Source organism: Lissotriton vulgaris, chromosome 5, assembly GCF_964263255.1.
Source record: "Lissotriton vulgaris chromosome 5, aLisVul1.2, whole genome shotgun sequence".
NCBI classification, from domain to species: domain Eukaryota; kingdom Metazoa; phylum Chordata; class Amphibia; order Caudata; family Salamandridae; genus Lissotriton; species Lissotriton vulgaris.
Window position 1 is genome coordinate 1,558,082,969 of NC_141693.1, and position 24,988 is coordinate 1,558,107,956.

At 46.2% G+C, this 24,988-nt stretch overlaps 1 protein-coding gene across 1 annotated transcript in view; it reads left to right on the plus strand.

Moving 5' to 3' along the window:
• Window positions 1-24,988, plus strand: part of LOC147715147 (Fc receptor-like protein 5) — a 515,196-nt gene that overhangs the window by 137,752 nt on the left and 352,456 nt on the right. The window contains exon 4 of the mRNA XM_086919770.1: window positions 14,143-14,436. Coding sequence (XP_086775896.1) covers window positions 14,143-14,436 — 294 coding nt within the window. The remainder of the gene's footprint in view (window positions 1-14,142; window positions 14,437-24,988) is intronic.

The following is a 24,988-nucleotide window of genomic DNA, read 5'->3' on the forward strand; positions in this document are numbered from 1 at the left end:
AGAGCTCAGACACCAATAGCCAAAATCCCCTTGACCAGCCTATCATTGAGAATGAGGCAGCCATAGCTATGAATGAGCTAGAAAATGCTATGGGCCAAGTGAGCACTGAGACTGTTGATTTAGAAAAGGTGAAAGTTCAACTTAATGAAGAACAGCTAGTCATTTTTGAACAAGTAACTAAATCAGTGGAGCATGGACTTTTACATGATTAGCCTGAATGTTTATGTACAGCTTTCAGGCATACAGTTCTCAGTGTTAGTGTCAAGGCGACGCTTTCCTCAGGATCTGTCGTGAAGTTATAAAGACCCACCTCTCGATACCTCCAATTCCGAATGTAATTACTACACAGAATCTTGGAGTGATCAAGCGGGGGGGAAAGGGAATTAGGAAGGGGACAGCAGGGAAGGAGATCTGGAAAGGAAAGGTTAGTAGCAAAACATTCCGTAAATCACAGTTGACCATAAAACCTAAAACCAACACTGAATTCTACTACTGAAAACCTTGTTGCTTAATCACAGACTCTGAAGATACATGAAGCTTCAATGAAATAATTACTAAAACTCTTATTGCATCCTTTTCACCAATTAGTTATTCTCTTGTGAATAGCGACCAAAACATCCTTAAAACAATTCTGTTATTCTCTTGTGAATTGCGACCGATTCACCTTAAGCAACAACAAACTCACTCCTTAGTAAATAACCTCTTTACCAAGGTTTTGTGAAACAATCCAAAGCACAAATCTCACTATTGTCTTAGTCTTCATTTAGAACAAAGCTTCTCTTGACCTTTCCCCCAAAAGACATTTCAAAGAAAGAGTTGCGCAAAAACAAACTGTTCAAGAAATGAATGCATGCGCCTTTATATACTTTGCACCTTTAAGTTAAACATCTCTTGCCAGCAACCAGATGTAAACGCAGTTTCAATGTGCAAAATATAACAATGATTTCACTCTTCTGCATTCATAATTATTCCTCAAAAAACATGAACTAATAGTTTTATCAAACATAAATCAAGAAAGTTTTCCTTAAAGACTTTAGCGCCAAGAAACTAGGATTTGCTAAGTCCTACCTGTAGAGTACGACCTACTCTACTACCTTGAAGGACAAGACGTCCCCAAAATGGCTCTTCCAACCGATAACCTGGCCCTCAAAGCAAGCAGGATCAAGACACGCCCCTTGGAAAACGATCCTCTAGGCCACCGATGGAATCCTTCTTCGAAAGCAGCTGGAACTCTGCAGAAAGGAGAGGGAGCAAGAAGAGAACACTGCCACTCCCCAGACGATTCCAGAATAGTGAGCACAGAGGATAGGGCGCGGTCGCGTAAGCTAACGTGCTTACGGCGCCCACGTATGCGACCGGGCTACCAAACCTCACGCATTACGCGTGAGCATGCCAAACCTCACGCATTACGCGTGAGCATGCGAAACCTCACGCATTAGGCGGAAAACACAGCAAACAGCAGCCAAAAGACCTGGAAACCTGCACAAACCTATAAACAGGGATGAAACTTAGCAGCACAAGCAGGTTTGAAGCACATCAGCCACCAACGCCCTCCCAAAGAGGATTGATGCATTTTGCCACAAGGGCAACTCCGACTGCAGAGTGGGGAGGGGGCGGGCCCTAGACCACAAGCCACCCTAGCCCTGACAGTACTCCCCCCTCCCAAGAGTGGTCTAGGGCCCGGCTTCAAAGGGTGGAGGAGGTGGAAACGGCGTACCAAGCGTGGGGCATGAACATTTGCAGCCGGTTCCCAGGAATCATTCTCAGCACCGTATCCCTTCCAGGAGACAAGATACCACAACCTGGAACCTCGACGTCTAGAATCCAAAATGTCTCGCACCTCATACTCCCAATTACCATGGACCAAAATCGGGGCTGGACGGGGAGCCAGATTCTGATTAGCAGGTTTAAGCAGGGAAGTATGAAACACTGGATGAATTCTTAGAGACCTAGGCAACAACAACTTGAATGTCACAGGGTTCACCTGTCGAAGAACCGGGTAAGGACCAATGTACTTGGGCTGAAACATACTTTTGTGTTTGAAGTTCAAGTTTTTGGTAGACAACCAAACTTTATCCCCAGGGGCATACACAGGACCTGAACAATGTTTTTTGTCATACTGCTCTTTGTATTTCTTCTTGCTTTGCAACAAGTGATCCTGAATTTGACGGTGAATAGTTTGCATGAGTTGTACAGAGTCTCTAACTGCTGGTACACCACCATCATCTTTAGCCATAGTCAATGGTATGGTGGTAGGTTCATAGCCATAGAGTGCCTGGAACGGAGAGGAACCGGTTGATGAATGTGAGGAAGTGTTATATGCAAATTCAGCAATCCAAAGCAAATCCAACCAAGATTTCTTAGAGTCCGTAACATAACACCTCAAGTATTGCTTTAGAGTTTGGTTCAGTCTTTCAGTCTGCCCATCAGTTTGGGGGTGATAACTAGTGGACATATTGGAGGTGATGTGTAGATCTTTGCACCATTGCTGCCAGAATTTGGAAGAGAATTGAGACCCTCGATCCGAAAGCAATACTGAAGGCAGTCCATGTAAGCGCACCACATGTTGCAGAAATATTTGTGCTAACTGTGCCGCAGTGGGTAGCTGTTTACAAGGGATGAAATGAGCATATTTGGTGAAACTGTCCACAACCACTAGAATCACAGTATGATGTTGAATTGGTGGTAGGTCAGTAATGAAGTCCAAAGAAATATGTTTCCATGGTTCAGTTGGTGTCGGTAGAACCTGTAGAAAACCTTTAGGCTTAGTGTGATCGGATTTAAATCTGGCACAGACCTCACAATCATTAGCCATTTTCAGCACATCCTTTTGCAGCGTTGGCCACCAAAACATCTTTTGTATTTTTTCCACAGTCTTTCGAGGGCCTGGGTGACCGGCCATAGGATGTGAATGTAACCAGTTAAACACAGTTTCTTGTAATTGCAAAGAGGGCAGATAAACTTGTTTTCCATGGAAAGGTATCCCTTCTTTGATGGTTTGGTTAGAATTGGAGTTCAGCCATGATTTCCACAGAGAAGAAGGAAAATTTTCATGAATATTCTCCAAAAATTGATCTGCCGAAAGTACATTAATAACTTTGCCTGGATCGATTATTGGTTGAGGAGTTCCTTCAAAGCGATGCAAAGAAGAGTCTTTTCTGGACAGGGCATCCGCTTTCTTGTTGTCTTGGCCTGGACGGAAGGTGATTATAAAGTCATATTCGGCAAAAAACATCATCCACCTGAGTTGTCTCGGGGTCAACATTCTGGCTGAGCTCATAAACTGTAAGTTTCTATGATCAGTGTACACGGTTACAGTAAATTTCGCTCCCATTATGTAATGTCTCCATTCTTTAAAGGCTTCTAAGATAGCTAACAGTTCTTTTTCAGCTATTACATAGTTTTGCTCTGCGGGATTTAGTTTTCGAGACATGTAGGCAACCGGATGCATTTGTCCGGTAGTGTGATGTCTTTGAGAGAGGATGGCTGCTATAGCTACATCAGAGGCGTCAGCTTCAATGATAAAGGGTTCCTCTACATTGGGATGCATGAGAACCGGAGCTTCAGTAAAGGCCCTTTTTAACTTCTGGAATGCAAGTTCAGCTTCTGTGGACCATTCAAAGTTCACCTTCTTTCTTAACAATCGTGTGATGGGAGCTACTACAGCAGAAAAGTGATCAATGAAGCGGCGATAAAAGTTTGCAAATCCCAAAAAGCACTGAATGTCTCGAACAGATGTCGGAGTGGGCCAATCAGCAACAGCCTTGATTTTTCTGTCTGTCATTTTCATGCCAGTTGGAGTGAGGAGGACTCCTAGAAATTCAACTTCATGAACATGGAAATCACATTTGGATAATTTGCAGTACAAATTATGAGATTGCAGGGTGCTCAAAACCTTTTTGACGTGACCTTCATGTTCAATTTCCGAATCTGAATAGATCAAAATATCGTCTATATAGACAATAACAAAGAGATCTAGAAACTCTTTCAAGGCGTCGTTCAAGAAAAACTGAAAAGCAGCTGGTGCATTGCACAGTCCGAATGGCATCACCAAGTACTCAAACAATCCATATCGGGTTTTGAAAGCAGTCTTCCATTCATCCCCTTGCCTGATACGAACCAAATGGTAGGCTCCTCTGAGGTCCAACTTAGTGTAGATTTTTGCCTTTTTAACTTGGTCCAATAGCACAGGGATGAGAGGCAATGGGTACTTATTTTTGACTGTGATTTTGTTCAACGCCCTATAATCGATGCAAGTCCTCAATTCCCCATTAGCTTTCGGAATGAAAAATAAAGGAGACGCTGCCGGAGACTTGGAGGGGCGGATGAATCCATTCTCTAGATATTGATCGAGATATTGTCTTAGATGTTGATTCTCTTTTTCAGATAAAGCATAAATGCGACAATTTGGTACACTAGATCCAGGTACAAGATCAATTTGACAGTCATAGCTTCGGTGAGGAGGAAGGATGGCTGCCTTAGCTTCACTGAAAACTTCTGCGAAGTCCTTGTAAACTTTTGGTAACAATGTTTCTTTTTCCTCAGCTGTGGCCACTTGACTCAAAATTGGTTTTGAGGCATTGAGACAAGACGAATGACAAAAATCAGACAGGAAGACCAGTTCTCTCTTTCGCCAATCTATGGTTGGATTGTGTAAGCAAAGCCAAGGCATTCCTAAAATGAAACCATACTGGGGTGCTTGGATCACATCAAATTGAAGCTCTTCCTTATGTACCTGTTGCTTAGCATCTTCGCAGAACATAGCAACTTTAGATGTCTGCATGGTTACTGGACCTCCAGCTAGAATTTTTCCATCCACAGCTTGCACTATTTCTGGAGTCTCTTTTTGTTCACAGATGATTCCTAAACGTTGGGCTGTTTCCAAATCTACAAAATTTCCTGTAGCTCCAGAATCGACTAAAACTTCCATTTGGCATGTTTCATGGATTAACCTGATTTGTACAGCTAACCTGAAATGAGCTTTGTAATTAGAAACACATGAGTTCACAGAAGGGAAGGCAATAGTACCCAAGAGATCTCCCTTCAAACATCTTGGGTCAGTTAGTTTTCCGATTTTGGATCTGTTTTTTCCAGAGCAGCTGATTTACTAGAATTAGGAAATTTTCCCTTTGGCTTAGTTAAGCAGTCCTTCACGAAGTGACCTTTTCGACCACAATAAAGACATTGTCCATTTTTTCGACGGTTATCCTTCTCCTCTTTTGACAATGGTTGTCTTAACGTTCCTATTTCCATTGGCTCTGAACCAGTTTCTGAATTCGCAAATTGAGGCCTAGATTTAGCTTCTGATCTCCAGTTTGGCTTATCTGTTCTTTTTTTATCTGACCTCCGTTCAGAGAGTCTATGGTCTAAGCGCAGCGTTAAATTAATCAACTCAGAGCAAATTACAGGTTGAGGATCAATTTGTGCCAGAACATCCTTCAGGTCGTCTTTTAAGCCTTGATAAAAGAGGGCTGCTCTTTTTTCCTCTGGCCAAGAAGTTTCAGCGATTAATCTATTGAAATGAGACAGATAAGAAATAAGATCCCTATTGCCTTGTTTCAATTGAAGTAGTTCTCGATCAGCTGACAGAGTAACAGTTCTGCGATCAAAAACTTTTTCAAATTCCTCCACAAATCGTTTCCAGTTGTAGAGCAAAGTGTCATCTTGTCTGACCAAAGGAACTGCCCAGTTTGCGGCATCTCCGGTCAAGTATGAAATTAAGAACGCAATTTTAGACTGTGGGGTTGGGAACGCAGTAGGTCTACAAGCAAAATGTAACTCGATCTGAGTCAAAAAGATTTGCACCTTGGAGGGGTCCCCAGAAAAACGTTCAGGAGCTGCCAAAGGAATTTGAGGGGGCACGGTAACAGCTATGTTTGTATTACCCCTGCTAGCACCAGTTTCTTGAACCTCTTCCGGAAGAGGAGTATTCTGTAATTGGATATTTTCTACCTTAGCTGCTAACAAAGCAGTTACATCCATGGTTTCTTTTAAATCTGTTTGTATACGCATAATTGCGGACATTAAATCATTGATGGTGGTCATTATGACTTCACGTTCAGACCAGGAGGAAAAATAATTCGTGGGCTCACTATTCTGTCAAGGCGACGCTTTCCTCAGGATCTGTCGTGAAGTTATAAAGACCCACCTCTCGATACCTCCAATTCCGAATGTAATTACTACACAGAATCTTGGAGTGATCAAGCGGGGGGAAAAGGGAATTAGGAAGGGGACAGCAGGGAAGGAGATCTGGAAAGGAAAGGTTAGTAGCAAAACATTCCGTAAATCACAGTTGACCATAAAACCTAAAACCAACACTGAATTCTACTACTGAAAACCTTGTTGCTTAATCACAGACTCTGAAGATACATGAAGCTTCAATGAAATAATTACTAAAACTCTTATTGCATCCTTTTCACCAATTAGTTATTCTCTTGTGAATAGCGACCAAAACATCCTTAAAACAATTCTGTTATTCTCTTGTGAATTGCGACCGATTCACCTTAAGCAACAACAAACTCACTCCTTAGTAAATAACCTCTTTACCAAGGTTTTGTGAAACAATCCAAAGCACAAATCTCACTATTGTCTTAGTCTTCATTTAGAACAAAGCTTCTCTTGACCTTTCCCCCAAAAGACATTTCAAAGAAAGAGTTGCGCAAAAACAAACTGTTCAAGAAATGAATGCATGCGCCTTTATATACTTTGCACCTTTAAGTTAAACATCTCTTGCCAGCAACCAGATGTAAACGCAGTTTCAATGTGCAAAATATAACAATGATTTCACTCTTCTGCATTCATAATTATTCCTCAAAAAACATGAACTAATAGTTTTATCAAACATAAATCAAGAAAGTTTTCCTTAAAGACTTTAGCGCCAAGAAACTAGGATTTCCTAAGTCCTACCTGTAGAGTACGACCTACTCTACTACCTTGAAGGACAAGACGTCCCCAAAATGGCTCTTCCAACCGATAACCTGGCCCTCAAAGCAAGCAGGATCAAGACACGCCCCTTGGAAAACGATCCTCTAGGCCACCGATGGAATCCTTCTTCGAAAGCAGCTGGAACTCTGCAGAAAGGAGAGGGAGCAAGAAGAGAACACTGCCACTCCCCAGACGATTCCAGAATAGTGAGCACAGAGGATAGGGCGCGGTCGCGTAAGCTAACGTGCTTACGGCGCCCACGTATGCGACCGGGCTACCAAACCTCACGCATTACGCGTGAGCATGCCAAACCTCACGCATTACGCGTGAGCATGCCAAACCTCACGCATTAGGCGGAAAACACAGCAAACAGCAGCCAAAAGACCTGGAAACCTGCACAAACCTATAAACAGGGATGAAACTTAGCAGCACAAGCAGGTTTGAAGCACATCAGCCACCAACGCCCTCCCAAAGAGGATTGATGCATTTTGCCACAAGGGCAACTCCGACTGCAGAGTGGGGCGGGGGCGGGCCCTAGACCACAAGCCACCCTAGCCCTGACAGTTAGTGGTCAGGCAGGATCAGGAGAAAGCTTTTTAATTAAAGTGCTGACAGTGTTTGTACATAGAAAGACTCATTTTAATCTGCCATATGTTGTAACAGCACCTAGTGGATTAGCTATGCACAAAATGAAAGGAATCACATTGCATCAACCGCTTCTGTTGCCTGTAGAACATTTCAACAAAATGGAACACTTAAAGGCACCTGGTGAGGCTTGTCATGAAGTCTCAAGAGCACTAAAATACTGAAGTTCCTAATTATTGATGATATGAGCATGGTGTAAAACTTAATGTTAGCTTTCATTGATCAGAGGATGCAAGAGGTGCTGAGAATTGAGTATGATGCGATCTTTGGTGGTAAACACATCACAGTTTTTGGTGACCTTCTACTGTTGCAGGGATTCTGCTAAGGAACAGTACGATGCTTGGGACCAAAGAACATCAGCAGTTAGGGACTGAGTCTCCATAACACCTCAGCCCCATGAGCCTGAGTCTTACTAGCTCTAGTGCCTCACTTGCCCTCCTACTCATACCCAGAGGAACAGGTGAATTGACACCCTAGAACACAACACTCCCGACCTTCTCAGAGATCGCGGTGACATGACACTCCATTTCGCTCACACAATCGTACTTGTCCACAATAAGATATGAAAGAGAGACAAAGGAATTTTTAAATGTTTATTTAAACTATTGTGCTTTTAAATGCAGTATAAGTGCCACCATTTGAAAACAACTGGCTAGCAAAAATACCATTAGCATTGTCAATAAACTGCATATTATGAAAAGCCCTGTCATATTATTAGACTCCCTCCTCCCCTTCTACGGAAGCAAATCTGAATATACAGCAAACTCTAGGTTTAGGAGCGGACTAAGTACATTAGCATACACAGATGAATGTATTAAAACTCAGATACAGCCGTGCTCTTCTCTTAGGAAATATCGGTCTCTCTCTGTTTGTTACAGTGATGTGGATACCTATATGACAAAGTTCACATGTTCATAAACAATAGCTGCATTTCTGTGTTGTGTCTATGTGCGAGTGCCTGACCAGAACACAATACCAAGGCACAATGTTGTTTGACATTGTCTACTATTTAGAATAATTCCCAGGAAAGAACAGAATGAGAAAACAACTGCAGGTTATGTGTGAAAATATGATGTGATACAAAAGCAAACATGATATTGTAGTAACATTTGCAAATTTATTGTGGCCTGTGTTGTGCACAGTGAGGCTAGCATAGGGAAAACTACAATAGACCCTGTGTGAAACACAGGACACTACAATAGACACTTGTCAAGGGTCAACCAGTTTTGAACAAATTGCTTCATAAAGATATAAAAAAAAGTCATTAGGAAGTATTGGAAACGTTAATATATGGTTGAATTTGCAGTACGCAGAGTTAACCAAACATATGAGACAGGCTGCAGATGTAGAGTAGGGTAACATATTAAAAGATGTGAGAAAAGGAATATCTGGTGAAAAGTTGCAAACAGATTGTGTGCCTAATGTCAACAAGTGTGCTCAGTTGAACTTTGAAGTGCTATATCATGAAGATGTAGAGTAGCTCTTAAAAGAGCCTTTTTCAAACTATTTTTATTTTTGTTGTTTGTTTAGTTTTCAGGGAAAAAACATGCATCTTTACTTTACTTTACTTTACTTTACTTTACTTGTGGATTTGTAGAGCGCAATCGAATCATCCCCGAGGGGATCTCTCGGCGCTTTGAGTAAAAGAGAATTGTTGGGCGAGCGCATCTAAAAAAGCCATGTCTTTAGAAGTTTCTTGAAGCTAGTTAACACATTACAAGCCCTAATGTTCTTTGGCAGTTTATTCCAGTGACTGGCTGCCAGATAAGAAAAGGCTCTCCCACCCATCCTTGCCCTGTGTATTCTCTGGGTACTCAAGAGGTTAGCATTGCTAGCTCTTAATTGTTGGGCAGGTTGATACCAGCTAAATTTATTTCTGAGGTATGCAGGGCCATCCCCTTGTAATGATCTGAAGACCACACAAAGCATCTTAAAGATGGCTCGTTTCTTAATCGGGAGCTAGTGTAGCTGGTTCAGCAGGGGGGCAGAAGGAGTCTGTGCAGGTTTGTTAAGGGCAAGACGGGCTGCTGTGTTCTGCACCACTTGGAGCCTTGATAGGAGATCCTCCCTCGCCCCCACCAGCAGTGAGTTGCCATAGTCCAGACGACTCACCTGGAGTGACTGGATAAGGGTTTTTCTCACCGACAGAGGGAGCCAGGGAAAGACCTTCCTGAGCATTCTCATTATGCCAAAACAGGTAACAACCACTGTCTTGACCTGTTCCTCCATAGACAATTTATCATCTATCCGGATACCAAGGTTCTTGGCCCAACTCCTAGAGGGGGGAGCCTCACCCAGCTCGGCAAGCCACTATTCAGGAGACCAGATTGCTTCGGCCTTCAAAACAGTAGGATCTCTGTTTTTGAGAAGTTGAGTTGTAAAGAATTCCTCCTCATCCAGCTGGAAATGCTAGACATGCAGCTTCTAAATTTTAGTTGGGTTGGCATGATGTCCTCCTCAATGTGGACAATTAGCTGCGTGTCGTCCGCATATGAGATGGTCGCAAAACCATGGCCTCTGATGATATCGGCCAAGGGAGTCATGTATCCATTAAACAGGGTAGGACTCAGAACAGATCCCTGCAGAACACCCCTGTCCACTCCTGTGGTCTGCGATACAAATGAGTCCAGCTGAATACTCTGGGTACGGCCCGATAGAAAACTTTATATCCACTTGAGAGCCCTGCCCTTCACCCCAATCCCCCCTATTCTGACTAACAGCAGCTTATGCGAGATGGTGTCAAATGCTGCTGACAGATCAAGGAGGACTATCATCTCTGGGGTTCCTTTATCCAACGTCATCCTTATGGTGTCTGTCACCTCCAACAGTGCAATCTCCGTGCTATGTGATGCACAGAAGTTGGACTGCGAGGGATCCAGAAGGTTATTTTGTTCCAGATAGAGGGATAGCTGTTGATTCACCAAAGTTTCCAGAACCTTCGAGCAGCAGGGAAAAAGCGAAATTGGCCTATATTTCTGCAGCTCAGTCGGGTCTGCTAGCGCTTTTTTTAAAAGTGGCTTTACACGCGCGATTTTCCACTTGTTCGGACATATGGCCGTCTCCAACAAGATGTTATATATTGTGGAAAGCGCATCTGATAAGAACGGACTGAGTGTTGATATGGCCACCAGTGGTACAGGATCCAATGGCGAACTAGATTTTACCTGACTTAATAAGGAGCCTACTTGCTCTTTAGTTATGTACGGGAAGGAATCCAGCCCAGGGAAGGACTCTAAATCCTGCAGCGGGTCTCTGGGTAGATGTCCCTCACCCGATTTCTCTCCCGCCAGGTCGAAAGTCTGATAGATCAAATCGATCTTGGGGGTGAAATACCTGGCTAAGTTGTCACAAAGTACCTGAGTGGAAGGAAGTGCCACATTTTCCACCTTGGGATTTGTAAATTCCTTAAGGATCTTATATAATTCCTTAGAGGAATTTTTCACCTCTTTGATGCGTACACCCAGATGTACCCTTCTAGCTGCATTGCAGCAGTTAGGGTAGGCTCTTTGAGCCTTTCGGTATAGTAGTTAGTCTGATTCCCCCTTTGACTTCCTCCACCTCCTCTCCAGGGCCCTGCATATGGACTTTTCCTTTCCAAGGGTGTCAGTATTCCGGGGGCAGGAGCTGCCCTCTCCTGAATGGTTACCCTTTTAAGTGGAGATACAACATCCAGGGCTACCTGAATTGCTCCCTCAAACCTTGCCCAGGCAGAGTTAGGGTCCGTGTCCAAATTAAATGCGGGATCACTGTAGACTTGGCTAAAGGCGGAGGGGGTTTCTCTTGACCACGGTCTGCGGAAGATCTGCTGCCTAGTGCCCGTCCTACTGAAGGCGCAGGTAGCACCGAGAATCTTAAAGCCATATGGTCAGTCCAACCAAGTACTTTAGGGGGCTCAACTGCCATTCAGATATGTTAGAAAAAATGGCGTCTAGCGTATGGCCCGCCCTGTAAGTTGGGCTGGTAACTCTCAATGACAGATCAAGAGATTCCATGGCTGCTATTAAACTGGCAGAATCCGGATAGGAAACCAGCTCTAAATGATGGTTAAGATCTCCAATCAGTAAAAATGTGTTGGTGTTCAAGACATAAGGTGCTAGTCTGTCTAATAATGCGGTACAGAACTCCTTTTTGCTACCCCCAGGAGGGTGATATACCAGAGCACCTGGTTATTCAGTAGCCTGATTGCGCTCTACTCTAAATATTAAGAGCTCCAAATTGGGGGAAGATACCCTATCCAGTGTCCTCGTGTAATACAGGAGTCGGGTAGCAATAGCTAGTCCCCCCCCCTTACTGTATAAGGCCTGTCGAGCCTGGTGACTGCATAATCATCCGGGAAGGCCACTGCCAATACCGGGGTGACATCATTGTGAAGCCATGTTTCGGTGAAGAGACATATATCAGGTTTCATCTCCTCTAATAAATCTGATGTCTCCGTTGCGTGCTTAGGAAAAGATCTGTCATTCAGATATAATCCTTGCATGTGAGGTCTCTGTCTATCCTGATCTGTCCCACTTGGTTCCTCTAGGTTCTAATTCCGCAACCTCTGTTGTGGCTGATTGCAAAATGCAGAAGGATAGGAGTCGGGAAGGGGAGGTGGTTGTTTAACCAGAACTCATCTGCAGTTGGCGCACCTATCGTTTCTTGTAGCCCTATTGCCATCGGCTACTTGGACTTCATTGTTGTCCCCAATACATGATAGTGGATGCCTATATGCCAAGAGTGCTTCTCGTGAAGAGCAGGTTCTCCTCCCAGAGGGCCCCTGCTGTAAAACTGGCAGCATCCCCTGGTAGCTGGCGGCATCCCAGCGCAGACGGGCGCCGACGGGTGCGCCAGCTGCGCGCCCCCTTGAGAAGCAAGATTTTTGGTGTGGGTGTGTTAGTAACTAGACCGCTAACTGCCTGCTAGTTACAGAGTAGAAAGACTTAAAAAGTGGCCTCTCTCCACTGAAACAATTGCCTAATGCGATTGCAGTGGACCGGAGTGTACACTGGGTGCCTCAAAGAAATGTAAAAATAACAGTTTGAATATCTGAATGTCCCCTCCACAATGCAGTAAAGATGCAAATTATAAAAATATACACGGGCTTAGCAGCATTGCCCCAAATACTTTTCTCCTTGTGCGCGCCTGCTCGGAAAGCAAGATTTATGGCGTGGGCGTATTGGCCAGGCACGGGACGTGCCGGGCGTTACACTGGGGCGGTGACGTCAGGCAGAGGAGGGTCAGGGTGGGGGGATGTAAAATACGGGATAAGGACCATTAGAGGTAAGTATCGGGGGGAAAAAAACGAATTTCGTTGCCCACTCTGCATTGCCAAATGTGATGCAGAGTGGGCAACGAAATTCGTTTTATTTATTTTTTTCGATACTTACCTCTAATGGTCCTTATCCTGTATTTTACATCCCCCCACCCTGACCCTCCCCTGCCTGACGTCAACGCCCCAGTGTAACACCCCGCACGGCCCGTGCCTGGTGTTGGCGACTAGACGGCTAACCGCCTGCTAGTTACAGAGTAGAAAGACTTAAAAAGTAGCCTCTCTCCACTCAAAAAATCGCCTAATACGATTGCAGTGGACCAAAGAGTACATGGGGTGCCTCAAAGAAATGTAAAACAACAGTTCTAATATTTTAATGTCCCCTCCACAATGCGGTAAAGATGCTAATTATTAAAATACACACAGGCTTAGCAGCATTGCCCTAAATACCTTTCTCCGCGTGGCATCCCCATTAAAAAGGTAAGGGAAAATATTTTGCATGGGAGGGCAGTAATATTTTCCCACAAGGCTTTCCCATGCAGTACACCTCATTTCTGATGCGAAAATTATTGTCCCACAGACCCGGTAGTATAAAACCTTTCTGAGGAACACAGGAGTGCAGTCTGCCTCCCTCGTCTGCACCTCCCTCGCTCCCTTTGCACCAGAATCTGTGATGACGTACTAGAACCAGAGGTTGAGGCAGCTTGAACACCCCTCTGCATCTCCCCATGTTTGATCCTTTTTGGATGCATGGATAGCAAATGGTGCCACATTGCCTGTGGTGTCAAATGAGTACTGTTTTGAGTCCCTTGGAAGAACTCCTTGTCACAGTATTACTTGCACCGTCACCATGCACAGCTAATTACCTCCATTTTAAATCACTCTTGACGTGTTCATTTACCTCATTGATAACATCACTGCAACATTTGAAATGACATCATTAATGACAAGACTGTCCATGCCGAGGGTGCAAGTTATGGTTACCGTAGGGAAAGAGTTATAGATACTAGAGATAAGTATAACCGGTAAATGTCAGTGTTTTTCATTAGTTTAGACCTTATGTTGTCACTGAAATTTTCATCTAACTATAAGTTACTTTAACTTTTGTTTTTTTCAGTGATTATATATTTACATTAAGGTACAAGCCTGTTCAGTATAGAAAACCTAAACCTACCCTCAACGATTTTAGTAATCCAGAATATTTTCTCCTGATATTTATGTAGCACTATATGTTTCCCATGATACTCTGATATTTCACTCATGAGGGTTTGCTGAGGAGGAATGCTCCCATCTCATTGTTATGTTCTCTTTGCGGTTTTCAGATTTCTTGGAAGCTCCGTCCATCTCCCTCATCCCCAGCTATCCAGTGTACATCAGAGGGGAGTCTGTGAATATAAGGTGTTCTGCTCCAGATCCTTACAAACCCAGTGGATTCAGGTATTTCAAGAAAGATGAAGGAAAGTCACATGAAGAGCCATCATGGGACAGAGGCTTTCAAGAGATATCTACTTCAACCCTGAGTACTGAAGGGTCGTACACTTGTGCATACTGGATAGAAACATCTATCAAAGTAATCCGTTCCAGAGAAAGTGGCGAAGTGTCGATATCTGTGAGAGGTGAGAGGAAAACAGTGTAAAGGGATCTTCAAAAACTGTGGCTATCAAGTCTATCTTACACAAAATGCGTCCCTAAGTGTACTGGCCTTTTTCAAACATTATTTCTAAGGACAGTGCTCTCTGGGACAATATTCGCGATAATTATTGGTTCCTAGTTTATATTCTTATGAGCATCAGGCTAAGACACTTTGCTTAATGGTTATCATTCTCCATCGAAATATTTCGCGAGATTCTATAGTTCGACACATTGTTCCCAATGGACAACATTGGTTCAGTAGTGCCGCGGGTGAAGGTCACCATATCACATGCCGTTTACGACATCAACCTACAGCTATAGGCCAGATTTACTAATTTTTCATGCCATGCTGCACATCAACGAATCTGTAGCTCTGCGTTTGTGCAAGAGGGAAAACACAGCACAAGCCATACCCACTAAGACTGACCTGCTGCTGGTGTCATTCCTTGCACTGTCACTCAAACAGAGCTGCCTTGCATGATGCACAGCCCTGCACTGTGATGCGGAGGTGAGTGTATGCTGTCTAGGAGAGGATTTGTAGTCGAAGCACTCCCCTCCAGTGCAATTTCCTATGCCTAAATAAACTCAGACGGATCCCGTGCATTGGATGTGTGCTGTGCATTGCTGCACACATGAAATGTGTGGGGGGTTTTGAGGACAGAACACACTTCCCCTCGTTAACGCCTGGTTCAAGGAGGTGAAGGTGACTGTGCATGTAGATATGATTAGACTTACTATTCCTAAATACATATCGCTTTACCATGAAACATATATAAATATAGCCAAAGTACATACATGTGAAGTTAAGAGTAGTACGACTGTATTCACCTACATGTATTTACGTTTTAAATATTTTGGAGCCACTATTAAACCCATGACGTTTTTGTAGAGAGAAATTCCATACAAGAAACTGCGTTAGAATTGGGGTTTTTTAGGAATGGTCACTATAGAACAGCCACAAACTATTGGTGATTTGCTTTAATTTCATTCAAACATATCACTGTTTTAATAAATAGCATCTTCGAAATGTCAGTATTGCGCAGCTGTGACTGAAGCAAGGTCACCTTTGCCCTATCTGTGAAATTGTCTTTTGTAGTGTATGATACCACCCCACATATTTTTTCTTTATAGGCTCTTTGATTATTATCATACTCTATGTACATCTATTAGAAGGTCCTGTGATGGTCTCAACTTTTGGCATTCTCCTGTATTTAGTACCCTGTGATACTTAACATGTAACTGTCCAAGCTGTAGTTGCCTATAGAAAGGTCAAAAATGTTGTCTTGGATAATGCTCACCAACTTGTCAGTAAAATGTTGCACACACATATGGAATACTTGGCCCTATTGTAAATAACATCACTAGTAGTAACGGAGGATCTCTAACTAATGGTCTGGCAGCAGACCTAATCTTAACAATATATCAGAATAAATGGTTTGCTCAGGGAAACTTAGGGGCATATTAACAAGATGTGCGTTAAAAAACGCACATCGCACATTTCACTATCGCCGGCTATCGCCATATTTTTTCGCCGTGTTAGCGCGTTATTATCAACGCGCAACACGTAGGCGATAGTAAATCCTGCAATAGCCGGCGATAGTGAACATTAGCGCGTAAAAACAAGCGTTGTTTTCACGCGCTAATGTGTGCCTTGTTAATATGGGGGGGGTGGATTCAGCTTTATGATCCTCACCCCCATGTTAACAATGCCTAACGCCTGGTCAGAGCAGGCGTTGGGAGACCTGCGATAAACAAGTTTATCGCAGGTCTTTTCATCCCAAGGCCTGCCTTGGTGATAGGGTGTTTTATATGTGGTTTACCCTGTGAACGCCCACTTTGCATGTCATTAGCGATGTTTCTCGCTGACATGCAAAGTGGGCTTGTGGCAGGCGTTGCAATGCCCTTGTTAATAGGGCGCTGGAAGTATCGCCGCTTTCTTGGCGAATTGTGCAGATAAAGCGGCGATACTTCAGCTTGTTAATATGCTCCTTAGAGAAAAGGAGGACCATGATAGGGAAGCCAAAATGTAATGGATATATTAGATAAATAAGTAACTACAGACAACATTCGGTGAACCAAAAATATTTAGGTGCACTTCTTATTCAAATACATAATCAAACACAGTGATAAAGTGATGATGTACTGAAAAATGAGTACAATTCAGGGGTAATAATAATGTTGGACACGGAAAATGCTTTCAACAGAGTTCAGTGGAATGTCCTTTTCGTATTCTTGAAAACATTTGCTGTGCCATCTAAATTCTATCAGGTACAGCAAAATCTGCATTATAGTGCTAGAGCATCTATAATTGTAATGGAACTATGGCAGGCTCAATCTCAATTAGCCGGGGAACTCACACAGGCTCCCCCCTTTCCCCAGTGCTATTCTCCATATTCATTGAGCCCTTGGTGTGAGCTATTAGGCAGGACTTTAACATTAAAGCTCCTGACCTAGAATCTGCAAAACCTAAGCTAGTTGGGGAAGACATGGCTTTATATCTAGTAGCAGATATGGATAATATATTCTGTTCAAACATCTTTTAGTACTTTGTTTGCCACCGTCAAACCGGCATGGTTAAGGAGGAATCACCTGTTTACGATCCACAGGGCCTATTTAACCCACTTAAGGCTGTCGAAGATGTCGGATAAGCCCCCAGTTAGTTGTAAGAAAGGCGGCTTGGAGAAAGCCTCCAATCTACACATGTTTAAGGAGTGCCCGGCTATTGTAGACTTTTGGGAAAAAGTGGGCAAAACTATCTCAGATATCCTAGGCTTCCAAATTCAAATAAGCCTCTCCCTGACAATGTATGTGATATCCAGGGAAGTGACGGGCCCAGCAAGGTCTTTCCTCTTCTACGCTGTGCTGTTGGCCAAGAGGGAAATATGCAAAAAGTGGGTAGATTGTTCACCTCCATTGCATGCTGAGTGGTTGTCTTTGGTTTTCTCAATATCCAAGCTGGATAGGAGTGGTCTCAAGAGTAGGAGGAACAAAGCATTTTGGGGTCGTCTATTGAAATGTTCATATGCTGAGCTAAGAAATCTAAAAACTGTTTCCCCTTATAACGAATATGGGTCCTATGATTATGCCTCTCTGGATCTCTCCAGACTGTTTTGGGCACTCTCTATTCCTCCATTGCCAACATCAACAGTCGCCTGTGTTATCTGGACTTTATTGGAGAGTGACTGTGTCCTTTCTTTTGGGACTGTGCCATCCTAGTACACAGACGTACCGGCAGGTGGGCGTTTTCCCACAAGTTTTTGCCTCCCTAAAAAAGTATAAGGTTCTGGCGGCTAGTTTGCTCACTGTGGTCTGAGGTGAATGAAAACAAAAAAAACAACATTAGCAACCTCAACGTAGGCACATTATTCAACAACAACTGCCATAAGATATTTGGGGATATTCGTGACCACTAGATTGCAAGACTTATTTGCAATACATTTCATATCCACATTATATAAAATGCGTAAGCTTTTTCAACAATGGCAAAATCTTCCAATATCAATTATGGGGCAAGTGGCATTGAAATTCTTCCACTGTTTTGATTTCTATTTTACAAGATAATGATCAAGGTCCCTCAGTTTTGCTTCAATGATATTAGTTCAGAAGTTAGACAATTTATATGGCAAAGGAAAAAGTCGAGATTAAGAATACAAGCGTTACAGTAAGATGTGGAAGAAGCAGGCATTGCCCTCCCCAATTTCCGAATGTATTGCCAGGCGTCACATCTAAGCATGGGCGGAAAATCCGTTACGCTCGCGGATTTAGCGGATTTTCTGTAAATTCGCAATCCGCGAGATTCGCGAATTTCCCGCAAAATCCGCAAATTCGCACGCAGCATATTTTTTTTCTTTGCGGTGTAGGTTCGCAATTGCGAACATGTAGGTGCGGCGGGCAGCAACAATCTCGCACTCGCAAAATTACAAAAATTGCAATTCTGCACAAGAAATCTACTAGCAAGCAGCATAGACCTTCTGAAAATGATTATTTTTATCAGAATAACTCCTCAGGTTGACATTTGCCTGCACTTTTTTAGATTTGAGGCCTTTTGATTTTCTTTGGATAACTTTTGGATTAGAAATCAACTTTCTCATATAAGCTTGGTGGGGCATTAAAGTTGCTGTAATGCTGCTCTGCAGAAAAACGAGTTTTGCGAAAGTGAAAGCAGGTTCAAAAGTTCAAACTCATCATTAGTAACCGTTCCCTGTAGTGCTTCCTGACAAGGGCCCCTCCAGAGTTCAGTTGCTAGTTGCAACAATTATATGACCCTGCTCTGACCCTCACAGCAGGCTCATAGAATAGCTACAAGTAGGCCACAAAGGTCCTGGAAAAAAAATTGCACTGCAACAGAAAGCAAATTACAGATAAGGAAGCAGGTGCTAGACTGGAATTTTAAAACAGTGACACAATAATAAATCAACCCCAAATAAATTCATGTCAGTTGAAGCAGGCAGGTGTGCTTGCTTTTTCCCCCCATAATCTACAGTGATGATGAACCAGAGGGTGGCATAAGGCATTGATGTACCAGAGGGTGGCATGGGTAAAACAGAGGGTGGCAGGGGTGAAACAGAGGGTGCTGGGAACCTATGATGATGAACCAGACGTAGAAACACATAATCGTGACCGTTGCGAGCCGACATGAAGTTCGCAATTGCGAACTGTTACAAAACCCTCGCGAACTGTCAGAAATCCTTGCGAACTGGCAGAAATCCTTGCGAACACAAAAAAAAAAAATTCGCGAGAATTCGCGGATTTTGCGGATTGCGAGTTCGCAAATTCACAAAATTCGCGAACGCCAGATTCGCAAAATTCGCCCATGGTTAGTCACATCTTATTTGGCTAAATTACAATAATTCTGGACAGTTACAGGCAGCCAATTTCTTTTCAAATAAAATGCTATAGGAATCTGAGATCAATCTCTAACCATTCCTACAAAACCCTAAGTTACCTAAAAGATCAATATAAAAGATCCTCAGACCATTATGATTCGATTTCAGAGAATCTGGGGATTATTTGGCATTCCCTGGCTTCATAAACAGTTATGTATTACACTGGGGCTACTGTGGTATCAGCAGATTCGCCTTTAGTGGCCCAGTCTAGGGTTTTATGTATTACAAGATTTCTTTAGAAAAGAGATTTTTTTAATATGGCAGGAAATAGTAGTCCAGAACATTAATATGAATATGCATTTTTTCCTTAGCTATGTCCAGATTAATCAGTTTTGTTTAGGAATAACAGGCGGAGAAGAAACTAATGGAACACATCTTGGGAAAGCCCGCTTGGTGCTAAGAACTAAGAGACTGGGAGGAGGAGCTTCGCTGCCAACCAAGATGGCCGCGTGAGCTCGGAGCTCCGAAGACCTCCCGATCTTCCGAATTAATCCTGATCTCTATCCTGTCCCACGATGGTGGGAATCGGTTGCTAAGCCGGGCCAGATGCGGCACCCGCTTTCGGAATGAAAATTGGACATACCTAGCCTCAGTTGTGTCGACGACTCCCGGAGGCTCCTCCCGCGTCGCTTGTGACCGGGGTGGGTTGCAGCGGTGTCCCTACGGAGTTCCTCTCTGCCTGTGCTTCCTCGTCCCGAGGGGTGCTCCTGAGCTCTGATCGCCTTGCTGGGCTATCTTAATTCTGGCCCTTGGATACCTCGTTGTGTGCATTGGACGTGCCCCGCTGGACTCTTTCGCCCCTGGGGTCCCCCCCGTCCCGTGATTGCCAACATGGCGGGCAAGGGTGGCTCGGATGCGGGCAAGACTCAGCGGATTAACAGGAAGCCATCTCAGTCCCAGTCTACTATTCCTGAGCGCTTCTCCCAGTCTAAGGGGTCACCGGTGCAGGTGGTTCGCACAAGAGACCCGAGGAGGGATGAGTCGCCGGACGACTCCGAGATAACGCTCCGGGACGTTATGGGCGCGATATCAGGGGTGAGGACGGAGATGCACACACTCCGCGAGGAGCTGTCCACCAAGGTCGACTCCCTGAAAATTGAACTGAATCTCATCAGGACGGACCTCGGAAAAACCAATGACCGGGTGAAATCTTTGGACCTTAAGACATCCAGCCTGGTCACGGATGTATCTGACATCCAGTTGGAGGTGCGCAACTTGAAAATGGCTAATGGCGTGATGGCGCGTCGGCTGGACGAGTTCGAAGGCCGCGCGCGGCGACAAAATGTTCGCATCACCGGAGTACCGGAAAAGGCCGAGGAGGACTCGACTGAACTCTTCGTGGAAGATCTGGTGGTGAAAAACTTACAACCGGGGGGCCTGAGCAAGTTCTTCTCGGTGGAGAGGGCCCACAGGATCCCGGGTGGGCCGCCCAAATCGGGAGCTACCCCACGCCCCATCATCGCGAGGTTGTTCAATTATAGGGACAGAGACGCTATCCTGCAAGCATCGAGAACCGCGGGCCCTCTCCGTTTCCAGAACTCTGAAGTGAACTTTTTCCCGGACTTCACCCAGGCTGTTCAGAAACAGCGGCAGAGCTTCACCGGGGTGAAGCGGAGGCTTAGGGAAATGGGCCTGCGATACTCAATGCTCTATCCTGCCAAGCTTCGCATCGAGCGAGACCACCGGACTTTCTTTTTTGACTTTCCTGACGACGTGGGACACTGGCTCGACACCCTGCCCCAGGAACGGCCCGAATCGACCGATCAGACGGAGGACGCCACCGGAGGCGCGGCAGCACAGGAATGAATCCTTGGCTACTTGTCCTCCGAGAACTGGGTAGCCGTGAGGTGCTTCGGCTTTTGACATTGCTGCTTTAATAGACACATTTTGTTATTGATATGGGGGATGACGGGGGGGGATGGGATGCCTCTTTTCTCCTTCGTGGGCTTTTTGTAGGTTAGTTAAGGGGCGACAGGCACACTGCTAGTTGGGGTGGATTATAGTCTGATGCAGGGGTGCAGGGTGGTGGGTAGTTGGGGTGTGTTTCTTTGTACTTTTTCTCTGTTTTGCTTCTTGTTCTGGCTGAGGAACTTCTGGTCTGCCATGTTGCTGCAGTGGGCGCTGATGTGGGTGGGGGGGGGACGCGGAGCATCCTTGACGATGGGGGGTAAATTGCTTCATTTGCTGAGCTGGAATGTAAACGGGTTGGGGGACCGTATCAAGAGGGGTGTTGTGTTACAAATGCTTAAGCGCTGCTCGCCTGATGTAGTTTTTCTACAGGAGACCCACTTGGTGGGGCACGCTTGCAAGGCCTTGAATAGACGGGGTTACAAAATGGTGGCCCATGCGGGATTCTCTTCGGGTTCCAGGGGGGTGGGCATCATGGTGCGCGCGTCCCTTCCGTTGGAGGTGGAGTCTGTGCTGGCTGATGATAGAGGCAGATACGTGGCACTGGTGGGTAGATGGGAGGGCCGCACGCTAGTTTTGGTTTCGGTTTATGTTCCCCCGGGGTTGCAGGAGACTACATTCAGGGACCTGGGTGGCGCCATTTTAGGTCTTCCCGAGGGATTGTTACTGGCGGGAGGGGACTTTAATTCGGTTGTTTCAGGGGAGCTTGACCGCTTTCCTTCCAGAGATCTTCGCCCTTCCCAGTCTTGGATGCCTGATTTTGTATGTTCCATGGGGATGATTTATTGCTGGCGTTTGCTACACCCCACTCAGCGACAATACTCCTTCTTCTCGGGTGCTCACGGCAGCTTTTCCCGGCTGGACTACGTCCTGGCCCCGGCGGCCCAGGCGCAGTCTGTCTCTACCGCGCGCCTCCTGGCTCGGGGCATCTCGGACCACTCTCCGGTCTGGGTCTCGTTTGACTTCCAGGTCCCCGCATCTTCGCGAGTGGCCCCCATCAACCCGTGGTACTTTCGCGACCCGAAGACCCGATCTCTCATGGCCAAGGCTATGGACCGGTACTTTGCCGAGAATACCGGCTCCGTTGCCTCTGCCGTCTCCCTCTGGGAGGCCTTTAAGACCGTACTTCGTGGCGAGGCCTTCTCTCTGATCGCGGAAGCACGCCGCCGCCGCGACGAAGACGTGGTGCGGCTGGAGTCTGATCTCGCAGATTTGAACGCCCGGCTGGAACTGGGTCCGTCTCCCGACCTGGTCCATGCCATCTCGCTTAAGCAATCCGAACTCCGGGCGACCGCCACTGACGCAGCGAAGGCCTTGGGTAGGGAACAGCAGGGCAGAATTTATGATTCAGGTGACAAAGCCGGTAAGCTCTTGGCCTGGTTGGACAAGCGAGAATTGGCGTCCCGGGTGGTCCCGGAACTGGTGGGTGGGGATGGTTTATCCTTGACGGACCCGGCGGCTATAGCCGGGTCCTTCGCTGAATATTTCGAAGGGGTTTATGCCTCCGCAACTCCCCTCCCGGAGTCCGCTTCGGCCTCCTTTCTGGAGGATATTGACCTTCCTTGCCTCTCTGATCTTGATCGCGAGGACATGGATCGAGATCTGTCTGATGATGAGATTGCCCTGGCGATCCGCTCGCTGCGCTCTGGCAAAGCGCCGGGTCCTAACGGTATCCCGGTCGAATTGTACAAACTGAAGGCTGACGCGCTGGCCGCGCCGTTGCGCAAAATGTTCCTCGAGGCCCGCGATCTGGGGGTACTCCCCCCCGACCAGAGACTTGCCACCATTGTGGTTATCCACAAGGAGGGGAAGCCGCGGAACTTGTCCCGGTCCTACAGGCCCATTTCACTGTTAAATGCCGAACCCAAGATCTTGGCTAAATTGTTGGCCAACCGGCTGGTGGGCGTGATCGCGGATCTGGTACATCCGGACCAGTCCGGCTTCATACCGCACCGGAACACGGCACTTAACTTGAGGAGACTCCACGCAGTAATGGCACGCGCCCATTTGCTTCGCGATCCGGCGGTCCTGGCCTCGCTTGACGCTACTATGGCTTTCGACTCCCTGGAGTGGAATTATTTGTGGGCAGTTCTAGCCAAGCTGGGCTTTGGGCCGTCCTACATTGGATGGGTCCGACTGCTATACTCTGCACCGCTGGCTAATGTGGCGGTTAATGGTAGACTTTCGGCCCCCTTTGCGCTGCACAGGGGCACCAGACAGGGCTGCCCGCTTTCGCCGCTCTTGTTTGCGCTAGCGCTGGAGCCCCTAGCGGCACGACTTAGAACACACCCCGATGTTTCGGGGATCACGTGGTCGCCTGGTTTTGAGGACCGCGTGTCGCTTTACGCGGACGACATCCTCCTCTACCTGACCTCTCCTTGTCGCTCGCTCATTGTGGTTTTTGACCTGCTGGGCACCTTTGGGTCGTTCTCGGGACTGGTGATTAATTGGTCTAAATCCTCACTGTACACGTTGTGTGGGGATACTCCGCGCCTTCCCCGGGGGTGCTCGATTCAGGTGGCCCTCCAGGGCTTTCGGTATTTGGGCATCTATGTGTCGCGCGACCCCCGCGCCCGATACTCACATAATCTTCTGCCACCGCTTGAACGCTTACGGAGGGATGTCGAGATTTGGAAGAAACTGCCTATCTCACTGATGGGCAGGGCCGCGCTGTTCAAAATGATGGCGTTGCCCCGTTTCCTATACGCCTTACAGAACTCCCAAGACCCGATCCCGACCAAATACTTTGGTGAGATCGAATCCCTGCAGCGGGCACTGCTGTGGGATGGGCGGCCGAGAATCTCATTGCTCAAATTGACTATTCCCTGCTATGACGGTGGTATTGCACTACCGGATATGCGGCGATATTACTGAGCGTCCCAACTTGCGGCGGTTAACCATGGCCTCTATGGCCCAGCGGTGAGTCCGGGCTACGCTATGGATCGGTGGCTAGTTAACGACGGGAACTACTACAGAGCTCTTTACTCCAGGTCGTTGGACCGTAGGTTGACGGGCCCCACCAGAACGATGGTGCATATATGGCGCGCGGTCACCGACACCCTTGGCTGGAAAGATAAGATCACCCTGGCCACTCCCCTGTACGACTCGGACGTGCTGGGGAAACTGTGGAAGACTAAAGGTTTTGACCGATGGGACACCATCGGAATATCCAAAGTTGGAGATATGGTAGCGCGGGGGAGGATCAAGTCGTTTGCCACACTGCAATCCGAGTACCAGCTGGCGTCGACGGAATACTTCCGACACGCCCAGCTTAGCCATGCCCTCTCCCCCCACGTATCTGACGGTGGTGCTATCCCTGAGTCATCGCCTCTGGAGGATCGGGTGCTGGACGGTCACATGCCGGACAGCGCCATTTCCCTGACTTATAAAAAACTGATCAACGTGAGGGTGGACTTGCTTGAACGACTGCGGACGCACTGGGTGAATGACGGCATAGAAATGGACGACGAGGAATGGCAGTCAGCGGCCTCCTCCCCTAGGGAGGTGGCCATATCTGCGCGGTTACGCCTGGTCCAGTTGAAGATCCTGCACAGGGTGTATGTCACCGGCCCCAGGCTCATCCATATGGGGCTCTCCACGGATGGCCTGTGTCGGCGGGGTTGCGGTATGCTTGCTACCTTCCTGCACATCATCTGGGAGTGTCCTGGTGTGGCCCGGTACTGGATGCGAGTGCATGAGGTGATGAAGGAGGTGACTGGAGTGGCCCTGCCGGCCGAGGCCC